Raw genomic sequence first — 13181 nt, 5'->3', positions numbered from 1 at the left:
ATGCCCAGCAGAGCTGTGGGGGTGAGACTTTCTCAGCCAGTTGGGGCAGGTTAATGCCTTCAGCCCCTGTGCCTCCATCACAGTGTCCCTTTGAACAGAAGTAGTTGAAAAGACTCGCACTTCTTGGGCAGCTCCCAGGCAACGGTCCAGTAGGACTGAGATCTGCGAGCCCTTTCAGTTGCTTCTGTTTAAAGGGTTTGCGCCTGTCTAGTGGTTACTAGGTAATGCAGCTATCCAGCAAGCACGAGCTTTTTAAATAGAAGCAGTTGAAAAGGCTCAGGTGACTTCGGCTCCCAGGCAGCACGCTAGGGCAGGGGTCAGCAGCTTTCAGAGGTGGATTGCTGAGATTTGACTTCTTAGCCTCTATTTACGGGTCTGAGTGCCAGAGTGACTTTTTAAAGTCAATAATAGTCCTATTTATAGCAGCTTCATTAATAAATAAATAAAGATGCAGCTCTTACCTTTTAGTGCAGCAGTTGGCAACCTTTTAGAAGTGGTGTACTGAGATTTAACTTATTCACAGATCTGTGTGCCAGGGGAAGGAGAAGGGGAGGGGAGGCAAGTTCAGACTGGGTACGGTGACCCTATTTTCTGAACCAGCTGCAGCTAGTGAGAATGGTTTAATTTAAATTATGAAACAGATTAAGTGCTTTAACTTTCTCATGTTAGTTTATCAAAATTCATTTTAAATAAAATAAAATAAAATGTTATGTTATGTCCAACACAAAAGTTTTCAATGTTTTCTTTATGGCAGGGGTTGGGAACCCACAGAAAAATCAGTTGGGGATCACACCAGTGAGAAGCAAAAAAACTCCAAAACCCGCCAACACTCACTGATGTGGCCCCATCTGAAACACCTTACTCCTTGTCAGCCGACGGTCAGGGCAGTGTGTACGTGTGTGTTATACACCTGAGACTTCAACTGCTGAGACCGGGGTCCCTTGCAGCGGGCAACCTGGAGGAGGTTGACGGACACCCCAATAAGGTTACAGGGAGAGCTTATAACACCTCAGATTTTAGCTGCTAGGATGCAGAAATCCCTTCGCAGTGGGCAGCCTGGGGAGGCTGAGAGGTGCCCCAACGGATCTGTCCCCTGGAAGCGACACGATCCAAAACGCCCAAGCTCTCCCTATATCTGTCCCTTATGACCGGCTGAAGTTCTTTTAAAATTGTGCTTGGTTCTGTTACAGCAACTGAAGGAGTCAGGTTAAAGCTTAAACAGTTACTATTTTATTGTTACAGGGTAAACTTAGTTGTTAAATGCTATTACTGTGTTACAGATAACACAGTCACTACAAAGGACAGGACAGAAATTACACTAATAAGTCACTTATAGGTACCATGAAACCCCTTTGGTTCACTGACCTCTTATTAAATGCATGCAAAATAGACACATAGCAGGTATATATTCTCACCCCTGCGTTCCAGACTTGGCGTGGCCAGCGTCTTTCTCTCAATCCCTTGGGAAGAAGTAGGACGAGGTTGGGCGTCCCACAGACCTCGGGAGACAATCACTACCTGCCAGCAGGTATAAATGATTGGAGCTCAAATGGGGTGGGCTACTAAACCCCTCTTTATACCCCTTGGGTCACATAGGCTTCTTCCTGGTCTCAAGTGGCCAATTAGGAAAAATGGCTTTGAATGCCAAGTTTCCCACGAAGGGTGCAAAGCATAATTCACACCTGGGAAAATGCAGACAATGGGCACCTCTGGTATGTGATGGGCGAAGATTCCTCTCCTGGGACAGTGCAGGCATGTCAATTACTGATACTAGCCATCAGGACGACGGGAGGCCCCGGGTCGTCAGCTAGCCCATTTACTGTCTGGTTTCTGTTTATGGTAGAGTCAGGGACAGGCAGCACACCTGCGTTCCCAGGGCACCAAAGGCTGACTGCCTTTCTCTTGCTCTCTGGGGGGTGGGGGAACAAGATGGGGTTTGTGTCTGGCTACACTCCTGTGGTGCCCCAGCCTTACGGGGTGAGAGGAAGGAAAGGGGGGTGGGAGGGACTGAGGTTCAGGGCTTCCCATAGACCAGATTTACTTTTCTGGGGTTCCAGAATTAGTGGATTTTTATGAACCTCCTTAGGCTCTGGGGTAGGGACAAAAATGAAGGGTACAATGTGCCAGACAGGGCTTCCAGCAAGTAGAATAGGGATGGGGTGCAGGATTTGGGAAGAAGATGGGATGCAAAAGGGGAGAAGTTGTGAGATCTGGGTGGGGGTAGGGTGCAGAAGCAGGCTGGGCGTAGGGTGTCCGGCCAGGTGGAGAGAGAAGGAGCAAGGGAGGGTACAGTGTGTAGCAAGGAGAGAGGGTGCAGGAACAACATGCATAAAGGAGCAGAGTGGGGTTTCTGACCAGGAGAGAGGGTGCAGGAACAAGGGAGAGTGTCGGAGCAAGGTGGGGGTGCTAGGTCTTGGGGGGGGAGGGGCGGAAGTGAGGGGTTTTGCATGGGGGTGTCTGGGCATGAGGGGGACCTTACCTGGCTTTGTGCCCCCTTTCAGCAATGGCTGCAGCCAAGCTGTCCTGGCCACCCTGAAGGGAGGTCCTGCTGCCAGGGCCCATGTGGTCTGTACCTGGCCTTGACCCTGGAGGCCCCACAGGCCACGCTGCCAGTGCTGACACAGTCCAGGGCCACCTTTTAGCTGGATTCTGGTCAATAGCAGCATAGGGAAAGGCTCCAGAGAGCAGGCTGTTGTTCTCCTAGCCTGGGGGGATGGGGAATGCTTCTTCCCCACACAGGGAGGGTCTGTACTTTCTCTCCCTACCCCCACGGGAGGGAGGGCGTCTTCCCTACACAGCAAGGCTCAGAGCTTTATCCCTGCCCACCTCTCACTCCCTCTGCAGCACCCGTCTCGGGTGGTGGTTCCGGCTCAGGGCTCTGTACCAGCTTCCCCTGGAAGCAGCTGCCCAGGCTGTGGGCCACCTCTGGCAGGAGCAACCAGTGGGTGGGGGTCAGGAGGTGGTGGTGGCAGACTCCAGGACACCTCGGGCCCAGTGTTGTAGTGTGACAGGGTGGAAAGGGTCTTGAGCTCCTAGCTCATGAAGCCACTGAGCAAACAGGCTGATTCTGATCCATCCAGCCCAGCCCCAAAACAGCCACTTGCTGAATCATAGAACACTAGAACTGGAAGGGACCTCGAGAGGTCATCAAGTCCAGTCCCCTGCCCTTATGGCAGGACCCAATACTGTACACAAGTGTTTCTTAAACTGTGTTCCGTGGCACACCGGTGTGCCACGGAGAACCACAGAGTTCAAAATGGCCACCCTTAAAGGGGCAAGTGACCTTTTCTTAAATTTTTTTTTGCTCAATAATGTTCCCCCTGACTTTTTTTTTTTTTCTCAACAAAAAATCCTTGTTCTTCATTTAAAAAAAAAATATTGTTTGGTGTTCTTCGGTCTTAAAAAGTTTAAGAAACACTGCTGTAGACCAGCCCTGGTAGATGTCTATCTAACCTGCTCTTAATATATCCAGAGATGGAGATTCCACAGCCTCCCTAAGCTACTTATTCCAGTGTTTAACCATTCTGACAGTTAGGAAGTTTTTCCTAATGTCCAACCTAAAACTTCCTTTCTACCGTTTAATCCCATTGCTTCTTGTCCTATCCTCAGAGGCCAAGGAGAACAATTTTTCTCCCTCCTCATGACACACTTTTTAGATACCTGAAAACCGCTATCGTGTCCCCTCTCAGTCTTCTCCTTTACAAACTAAACAAACCCAATTTTTTCAGTCTTCCTTTATAGGTCATGTTCCCTAGACCTTTAATCATTCTTGTGGCTCTTCTCTGGACCTTCTCCAATTTCTTCACATCTTTCTTAAAATGTGATACCCAGAAGTGCTGAAGGAGCGCTTCTTCTTGCTACTGCCAGAGCTGGCCGACAGGATGGGGAGAGAATCCACTGGTCTCTCCAGTCTCTCCGCTCCTTCACCTCGGCTGTCAGCGATGGGGGAAGCTGTATGGCTAAGGGTGGATGAGCAGCAGGATGAAAACTTTTCCTGCGGGAGACAGTGTTACATGCTGACTTTACTCTGTTGTCCCGGAGGAAATTTTTTTTTTAAATATAGAGAGATTTTATTATACCAGAGGATGATCATAACCCATGACAGAAAAAGAAACCTAATTCTCCTGTCGCAGGAAAGTGATTTGACTTCAGAACTGAACCCGAGTGCCTTTGTGGAAGAATTTAGACACTGTTATGTAAGATTTCAACTTTAGTTTCATAAACGGTCTTTATGTTATGCAGGGCATCCCGGCTATAAGTTGCTCCTGTATACGTCTGTTGCACACTAAAGTCATGGCGCTTTTAGGAACTGATGTGTTATAAGTCCTCCCATTACCCGCTCTTAAGTTGCACAAAAAATCCCAATTTGCACAAATGAAAGTCAGCTGCGGGAAAAAAAATTCTCCTCTTTTATAAGTCTACGTTTTTTGGAATGTATCTTGGACTTATAGCGAGTATGGCCTGTATTCCACTTTCATCTTAAAATCAATCTTTTTATATTTATGAATCTTTGAATTTGGAATATATCTTACATATTTAAATGGTGGTTCAAATACATCTTTTCCTTATTGCATAACAATAAAGTTTTTAAAAAAAGCCTCTGGCTAACACTATGCTTTTCACTAAGCATGTGAATTTTTGAAGGTAAGGACAACAGCACCCCTTGTCATGTGGTCCTCTATGCCATGTCAATGTGCTGCTAGCTGTGGGCTTCAGACAAATTAACACAAATGTCTATCAGTGTATGTGTATATTCATTTTTATCAAGTCTGGCATGTATTGTTTGCCCAAACAGCAGGAGCAACAGGTGGTGTTTTAATTCTACCTCATAAAAGCCATACATCTGTAAGCAAACACACCTACTGAATTATTTTCGGTTATTTTTACTTCCTAAGGAAAAATGTTCCCCAGTGAGCAGAAATATGGGTTCAGTATATTAATGATAATTGAGATTAGATTTTTTTCTTTTCTATCTCAGGCATTAAACAAAATCCATCAAAGGAATAACATAATTTTTAATGTTTGTCAAAATATGACAAATTAATAATATTCCTAGGTGTCAAAATTAAAGTTATTCAGCTTTTTATCTACCTTTTTAGAGCTAATTAGTGAATTCATTCTTTCTAGGGAAGAAGCACAGCATGTTCATTTATTTATTTTGACTAGAACTCCATCATTTTGTAAAATAAAGATTTGTATTGTTATCTGTGAGTGGGATTGTTTTTTGTAATATCAAAAATCAGCACTAGCTTTCTATAATATTGGATAATGACCATCATGACACAAGTTACTGCGCTCATTGCTAGGACAGCAGAGTGTAATTTCATGGGCTGATGTATACAGGATGCATTAAGGGCTTGATGCTGCAAAGCCATGAATAAGGGCTTGCAGGATCTAAACATGAACAGCTTTTTTCACTTCTTCTTTCCATTATTAAGATAGAAAGGAAGCAGTGGAAATGTTTGCTAGAGTCAGAATGACCTTCGTTAGTGTGTACAGCAGAGGATTAGCTTTGCTGGCTTCAGTAATACAGCTTGTGCAACAAGCTACAGAACGTGATGGAGAAAAATATTGATGGCTTGCCAGCCTATATGGAAATAACAAAACTATGCTTAACATCACTGTAATTGAGAAACATTATATCTAATTGAAGGTGATCTGATGCCTTTTGTTGTTAAAGGTTCAAAGAGTCAGAAACATGTCCTGAGACCAGAGTCTCTTGAAGGAACAGACGAAGAGGATCCAGTTACAGCCCTGGAATGGGACCCTCTGTCTACTGACTATCTTCTTGTTGCTAATTTACATAATGGCATTCGACTAGTTGATTCTGAGTCTCTCTGCTGTATCACAGCATTTAATTTTCCTAGTGCTGCAGCATCAGTTCAATGCTTAGCCTGGGTTCCTAGTGCTCCTGGAATGTTTATTACTGGAGGTAAACTTTTCTTTTTGCAAAATACAGGACTATGTAGCACTTTTTGGTTATCGTTTATTGATTGGTTATAAATATTGCATTGACTCTCCTAAATGGGTATTTCATACTTAATTTTTCTACTCCTTTGATTTGCCTGTCAATAGAAACAGAAATATTTTAATATATTCTAGAAAAAATGAAATGAAACAAAGGAACAGAGAATCAGTACAAACAGTTTTCCATATGGTATGTCACTTTTGTTCTCATGGAGAAAAAGAGTATTTATGTCTAGAAACTTTCTTGGTTTTGATTGCAGTCCCTTTAACATTTTCTTGGTGCATACAGCTTTATTATGAGTTTACCAGCATGGATTGTAATTGGCTGAGGGATGGGAGTAAGCAAACCACTCCCCTCTCCCTACTTTCCTTTCTGTTGTTTTTAGAGCTCACTTTTTTCATTCCTTTCTCCTTTATGAGCCACATAGTGAAGGGGTAATTGTGGGAGAATTGTTAGGGAGAGGGAGAGAAAATATATGTATCCCACACACCTAGTGGGTGTGGTTCACTGTCCCACAGAGCAGCACTTAGGACACTTTCAGTAATTGATAAGAATAAGTGAGCTCTACAGCGTAAACTGAGCGCCAGCTGCCTCTATAGCTTAAGCTGTTGAGGCTCCTACACTCAGCTCCAGAAGTCCCAGGTTTAAATCTCCCCAGTGTGGGTTGCAATATGTAATTATTTATGCTGTTATTGATTGTTATACCTACTGTTCTATAAGAATGAACATCTCTATATTAAAGTAATATTGTGAAACTTGCTTCTATTATGTACATTGTTTATATAGAAGAGACATTAATAAATGGAGCTACTTTTTTTTTTTTTTTTTTTTTTTAAATCTCAGATTCTCAGGTTGGAGTGTTGCGTATATGGAATGTTTCACGCACAACCCCCATAGATAATTTTAAACTGAAGAAAACTGGGTTCCATGGTTTGCATGTGCTCAATTCTCCTCCAAAGAAAAAGTGTAAGTGTACATTTTGTTGTTATTATAATTCATTGCAATGGATGCAAGTTAAAATATATAGTTGGTTCTCTTTGTCTGACTCTGTACACCCTAATCAAAATTCTCTGACTTTGGATCTACTTCTGCAGTCTGTAATCAAAACAGCTATTGATACCAAAGTATTATCAGATTAAGTGTTATCAGATTAAACCTTTTGTTAAGTTCTTCCTTAAAAGGCACATATTTAGGAATATTATACTCTTGTTCCCAACACCAATGAAGGATAATATACATTCTGTTTATCACAGATACCTCATAACAATATGCAAAGGTTATAGAATAGCATTATGGAGAAGGAACACAGTAGACAACATGAGGCAAGGTTGGTGAGATAATATCTTTTATTGAACCAACTTCTATTGGTGAGAATGTACAGAGATCTTCATTAGGTCACACTTGATGCTAGATTGCTTTTGCATCAGATTTAAGTTTCTTGTCTCCACCTTCATAGCTCCATTTACTTTAAGGATGTTATATAGCGTGTAATTGAATAGTCTTGTAACCACACCAAATTTTATCGGTTACATGACTATTCAATAGTTCCCAGAGGCATGGCTGGCAGCCAGTGCACTCCCAGCCCCACTCTTGGGGATCTCCCTGCCACTCCATGCTGCTGCCTCTATATTAGTTTTAAAAACCAGCTCCTCACACAAACCAGCTACTGCCTGTCACATGGTGCTGCTGCCTCTGATACAGAGGCAAAACATGTAGATGGTATCATGAACTTTCATGGGTACAACCCACTTCTTCAGTTTCATCTTTAAGGTGGTGCTAGACCATTCATTGTTTTTTAAGTTTTTCCAGTTACAGACTAATTCAGCTACCCCTCTGACGCTTTTCTAACCTATTTTCCTTTAAGCTGTCAGTCTCATTGCAGGAGGGTCTATCCCTTCTTGAATGTCTGGAGGGTACCTAGCATTTTTAAAAAGATGATTATTCTGGTCTTCTTTAACTTCTGTTCTTGTTTTATGTCAGGCCCTATTTTTCTGTTACCTGTATCAATTTCTATCACTTTATTTACTTGATTTTGGAGAGACACGATCAACTTGACTATTTTGAAGAAGACAATTTTCAATAATTGTGGATTCTGATAAAGCACCCTTTAAATGGTATAACCTATTATTATTTTTTTAAGTTTCTTTAATATTTTTCTCAGGGAATTTCTCTGCTCTCCTGTTGATGTTTAGAATATCCGATATACTCAGGCCCACCTGTTAACCATGGAAACCTTGCTACTTGTCAGCATCATATACACAAATAAATTGTAAACCCTGATGTGAAGTGATGTACTTGTTTTTAAATATGAAAGAAATCAAAATATGTTAATATGTCTATATCTTTTTATTAAGCACTTTCATCACATTCTCCTACTAAAAATCATCATACATCATCTACCAGCGAGGCTGTTCCACCCCCAACTCTAACCCAAAACCAAGCATTCTCTCTTCCTCCTGGCCATGCTGTCTGCTGTTTTATGGATGGTGGAGTGGGGCTTTATGACATGGGAGCCAAGAAATGGGATTTCCTTAGAGATTTGGTATGTCTCTCCTCTGCCTGTCCAATGTTTTGAATGAAATAATAATCATCATTAATGTATGTATATACACACATACCACATTTTTATGAACAATAATCCAAGGATTGAGAATAGGTTTGACAGTGCAGTGTGCAGCCAAAACAGCTTTCATAGGGCTGAAGATTTAGAAACTTCTAAAAAGTTGAAGACTGCCAAATAATGTAGGATGCAAATTTGAACTACCTTCAAAAGTAGTATTCTTTAGTGAGGGGGGGATATTTTAAATATATTAGTTTAACTTTTTTCATTTCCTCTCTCTCCTCACAAAAAAGAAGAATTACCTTTTCAATAATGGCTGAGGAGAACATGTATAATAATTGTCAGACTCTTTGTATGATGCATGTTAGTTATTCAGCCAGCACATGCTGCAAATAATGCCTATGTATTAACTGATGATGCTCTTAAGAAACAAGGAGGTAAAAAAAAAGCAGTTTTGTGTCACATTTAATATAAAAAAAACTAAAAAAAACCAAAAGCCTAAAAAGGAGAGATGAGGGAAAAACAGTTTACTTAACTGAAAAAGCCTACACAAGCAAGCAAATAAGCCTGTTTTCAAATGTCTCACCGTGTGATCCTTCATTCCATATGCAAACAAAGCATCTAGTGAAATCAATGAGTTTTGCTGGAGTAAGCCTTGTGAAAGAGACTATTAAACTGTCTCAGAGAAATGGAAAGTAATGCAAAAATCTAAAACTATTAGAATTACATCATAATGTCTTTTTTCAGTGAGCAAAGACAAGAGTTAAAATCAGCAAAGCTTTTTCATGGAGCAAAAGTTTTGTATTACACTGAGGGTGTGTCTAGACTACAGGGTTTTGTCGACAAAAGTGGACTTTTGTCAACAAAACTATACCTGCATCTACATTACCGCCGAGTTCTGTTGACAGTAAGTCAACAGAACACGGCAGTTTTGTCGATGGCGATAAACCGCATTCTACGAGAAATAATGCCTTTGTCGACAGAGTTCTGTCAACAAAAGGTAACTGTGGATGCAGGGAAGAATTTATGTTGACATTAAAAGCCTCCAGGAAGAAGCCCTGGTGGACACTCCTGCCACAGCTTTCAACTCTATTGTTCCTGCCTGCAGCCATCTTTAAAAAGCACAGGCACGTAGGATTACTATTCTGGTAGCAAGCCAGCTACTTCCAGGACCCTGAGACTGTGCAGCTCAGTCCGATCAGGAAACTCGGAGCCATGTCCCAGGGACAGCCCCCCAAGGCCCTTCCAAGGACACATCCCCCCAGGAAGCCAGGGACATCAAACGCCGAGCACCCTCCGGGTCTGGGTCCGAGATAAAAGCCCTCTTGAAGCTGTGGTCTGAGGAGGAGGTTCTTCAGTTCCCACAGTCCAGGCACAGGAACGCAAGGAAAGGCCACCACCCCTGCACCATATCCCAGGTCAGAGCCAAGGTGAAGGAGCTGCAGCAGGGGTATGTCAGGGCCTGTGAGTGCAGCTCCCGCTCCGGGGAAATGGCACACTACTGTGCCTACTACGAGGACCTGGACCGGATCTTGGGGGCAAGGGAACCCCTGCTTCCTGAGATGTTTGTGGAGTCTGGCTTAGAGACCCCTGTGCAGCAGCAGCCGCAAGTCCAGGCAGACGACCAGGAGCTGCAAGAGGAGGAGGAGGAGGAAGACAGCACCAGGAGTACCCAGGAGCCAGACATCCACGCTCAGGAGGCCTCCAACACAACTTCGGACACCAGGGAGGGAATATCAGGTGAGTGCTGTGAGGATCCAACACACACAGGGCAGGGCAGGAGGGAGCAAAGTGGATGGTGCAGTGCTGTGACATGTCTTGCTGATCACAGCCTTGGGGGGGGGGGCACACCCATGGCCGCTCTCAGGGAGGGCCATCCTACCCTTGCACCTGCATGGCTGCAAGGCACCACCTGCTCCTGCAGGCAGTGATGCCAGGTGCAGGCATGGGTTGGGGACGCTGGGATTGCCTCACAGCTTCAGGCCTCTCAGCAATCTGTGGGAACCCCAACTGTGGTCTGACACTTGTCTATGCTGCTTGGCCATGGGGTGTGTGTGGGGATGGGGGTTGGGGGGCAGGATGGTGGCATGTTCACTTTCTGGGCTCCAGGGAGGCCGTGGCTGCTAGCCAGGCCACACCATGCCTTAGTGAAATGCACATGAGCATCCTCTGATCCTAGGACAGGCATTGACTGCTGAGAAGAAAGAGGGCATGCCCTCTCAGGGAAAGTGTGAACATGCATGACTGATGACTTTCCCTCTTGTCCTCCACAGCTGGACCAGCTGACCAGGAGGGGTGTCACACCTGCACCACCACCCAAATGGCTGCAGGGAACCCGCACTGGCACACATATTTGGACCTGCTTCGCCAGCACATCTCGGTCATGGAAGGGATGTAGGACGCAATGAACCAGAGGATGGAGGCAGAGGCAGAATGGGGCAGGCACTTGCTGGAGGAATTTGCCCAGCAATGCTCTGAGATTTGTGCTGCTATCCAGGAGGCATGGAGTTCCCCGGTCTTATGCCTGGTCCTGCTCCTCCTGCCCCACCCCCCCTCAGCCCCTGCCATCCCAGAGCCAGGTGCAGCCTCACCTCCTGCCCAGCCTCCTACTGTCCCAGCTTGCATGCGTGGCCGTGTGCGAGAAGGCCTCTGCATCCAAAGTGCCAGGGGCTCTTCATCAAGGCAGCACCTTCAGCTTTGAGCCTCCCTCCCCCCTTCCGAGTTGACATTTCCCCTTTCTCACCTATGAGAATCACTGAGGGAAGCACTTTGCTTTGTTTACAAACACTTTTATTTTTCTGAACAAAAGAGTATTTTAGTTTTTCCAAAAACCAACAGTGAAATAAAATGTAAACATTTTTTCACCAACACCTGTCTGTGTTCTCAGTGTGTGATGAATGAGTACAATGTGTGAATTTGGGGCCAGGAGCTGTTTTGGGAAGGAAAGCACCGGGGGCATGGAGCAGTCCCACATTTGGAAGGCCCAGGGAAAATTATCGACTTCCTTGGGAGAATTGCTCCCTCAGGGCTTCTCGAATGCGCAAGCCCAGCTGGTGTGCTTGCCAGATGGCAGCTGTCCAGGGCTGCTCAAAGTGCCTGCCCTCCATATCAGCCCATGTCCCCCATGCAGGGAGGAAGGCCTCCTCTTTCCTCTCCCTTAGGTTGTGCAGCACACAGCATGCTGCAACCACATTGAGGATGTTGTGTTCCCCCATATCCAACTGAGTTAGTTGGGCGCCCCATTTAACGCGGCCTATACAAGTCATTTTTACTGCCTTGTCACCTGATCCTGGATTGTGTTACACTACTGGTGAAGAATTACAGCTGTGCTGTATTAGTGTTTTGACAGTTTAAGGTAGTAGCTCTCAACATTTTCAGACTAATGTACTACTTTCAGGAGTCTAATTTGACTTCTGTGCCCCCAGGTTTCATCTCACTTAAAATTTACCTGCTTACAAAATCAGACATAAAATACAAACGTGTCAGAGCATATTATTACTAAAAAATTACTTTCTTCTTTTCTCACAGAATTATAAAATAAATCAATTGGAATACAAATATTGTAAGTATATAGAGCAGTAAGGTCAATCCATTATCTTTATGAAATTTTAGTTTGTACTGACTTCACTAGTGCTTTTCATGTAGTATTTTGTAAAACCAGGCAAATCTCTACAAGAGTTGATGAACCCTGCATTTGCTTCATTCCTTGATTTGCCTAGGGAGTGCAGGAGACAGACGAACCTGGACCTGTTCTAGCTGGGGGACATGCATCCCTCCCCTGGCTGTGCCCATTGGAGCGGTCGCAGCCATAGAGAGGCAGTTCTCACCTGGCCCCAAGCTGCTGTGTTGAGAAGGTTCTGGAATAGTCATCTCTCCTCGGGTATACTGAACCCCTTATTGCAAGCCCCACCCTAGAACAAATTATTTATGTGAAGAAAAACAAAAATTATTTGAGTTAAGGAAGTGTTTCCCAATTTTATTTGGCTACAGAACCTCTAGGGTTGTCTTAAAAAAAAAAAGGCCCTCCCACCACGATTTGTCACACAAAAGAAGACCTGCCACCACTTTTCGTTGAGGAAATAAAAAAAAGAGTCCCACCGCAAAAAAGCTCTGTCTCTTTAAGACAGAGGGGGTGAGGAAGTGTTGGCTCCTCGGGGAACCCAAGATAAGGGATTGGTTGTCCCAGGAAAATGGCGTATGCCTGAAATGGGATTGTTTCTCACAAAACGGAAAAGGGAGGGTTCTTCTGTATAATGACCACATGAGGATATCAGGGGATATGGTATGGAAAGTAGAGACAGTTGACCAGTATAATGACCACTGGGGGCAGCAAGGGGCCAGAGATGGAGACTGAGATGGCTATAACTCTATTCTGACAGCGGGGAACAGGGGTAGAGAAAGGAGCAACTATCTGCTATATATTTGAGCTTCTTATAAAACCATACAGAAAAGAGAGAGAATCACCAGATAGGGGAAAGAGGCTGGTTCAGCCCCCCTGATTCATATGGGAACATTGCTGCCTGTTCCCCTTTGTCAGGAAGCTGCATTCCTCACTTTAGCTAGGCAGTGCAGGGGACAGATGAATCTGGACCTGCCCTAGCTGGGACAAGGGATGGCAGGGAGCGACTGAAGCTCCCCTATTCCTAATTTGTA

The 13181-nt window shown here is 44.4% G+C and overlaps 2 protein-coding genes across 5 annotated transcripts in view; both read left to right on the top strand.

The window, feature by feature from the left end:
* Positions 1-13181, top strand: part of WDR17 (WD repeat domain 17) — a 105006-nt gene that overhangs the window by 34910 nt on the left and 56915 nt on the right. For all 3 annotated transcript variants that reach the window (XR_016349417.1, XM_089777908.1, XM_006131598.4), the window contains exons 5-7: positions 5681-5932; positions 6812-6934; positions 8323-8510. Coding sequence is in view for 2 of the 3 variants with exons in the window: in XM_089777908.1 (XP_089634034.1) it covers positions 5681-5932; positions 6812-6934; positions 8323-8510 (563 nt within the window). In the remaining variant the exon portion in view is untranslated. The remainder of the gene's footprint in view (positions 1-5680; positions 5933-6811; positions 6935-8322; positions 8511-13181) is intronic.
* On the top strand, positions 8518-12047 carry XAGE3 (X antigen family member 3). Of its 2 annotated transcripts, none has more exons than XR_016349418.1 (2): positions 8518-10268; positions 10811-12047. XR_016349418.1 is itself a non-coding variant. In XM_089777910.1 (2 exons), exons 1-2 carry the CDS (start codon positions 10019-10021, stop codon positions 10924-10926), a joined length of 375 nt encoding a protein of 124 aa, XP_089634036.1. In that variant the 5' UTR covers positions 8518-10018; the 3' UTR covers positions 10927-12047. The 2 variants fall into 2 exon arrangements, 1 of the variants encoding a protein (XP_089634036.1); XM_089777910.1 differs by having other exon boundaries at positions 10802-12047.

The sequence above is a fragment of the Pelodiscus sinensis genome, chromosome 4 (assembly GCF_052426305.1).
Source record: "Pelodiscus sinensis isolate ZL-2025 chromosome 4, ASM5242630v1, whole genome shotgun sequence".
In the NCBI taxonomy this organism is placed as follows: Eukaryota; Metazoa; Chordata; order Testudines; family Trionychidae; genus Pelodiscus; species Pelodiscus sinensis.
The sequence above is the reverse complement of the archived record's forward strand: the minus strand, read 5'-3'. Positions and strand labels throughout refer to the sequence as shown.

Bases quoted from the DNA above. Each gene is read 5' to 3' on its own strand.
- XAGE3 (XM_089777910.1), top strand. From the start codon at position 10,019: ATGGCACACTACTGTGCCTACTACGAGGACCTGGACCGGATCTTGGGG. The intron at 10,269-10,801 runs GTGAGTGCTGTG...TGTCCTCCACAG, and splicing joins CACCAGGGAGGGAATATCAG to CTGGACCAGCTGACCAGGAG.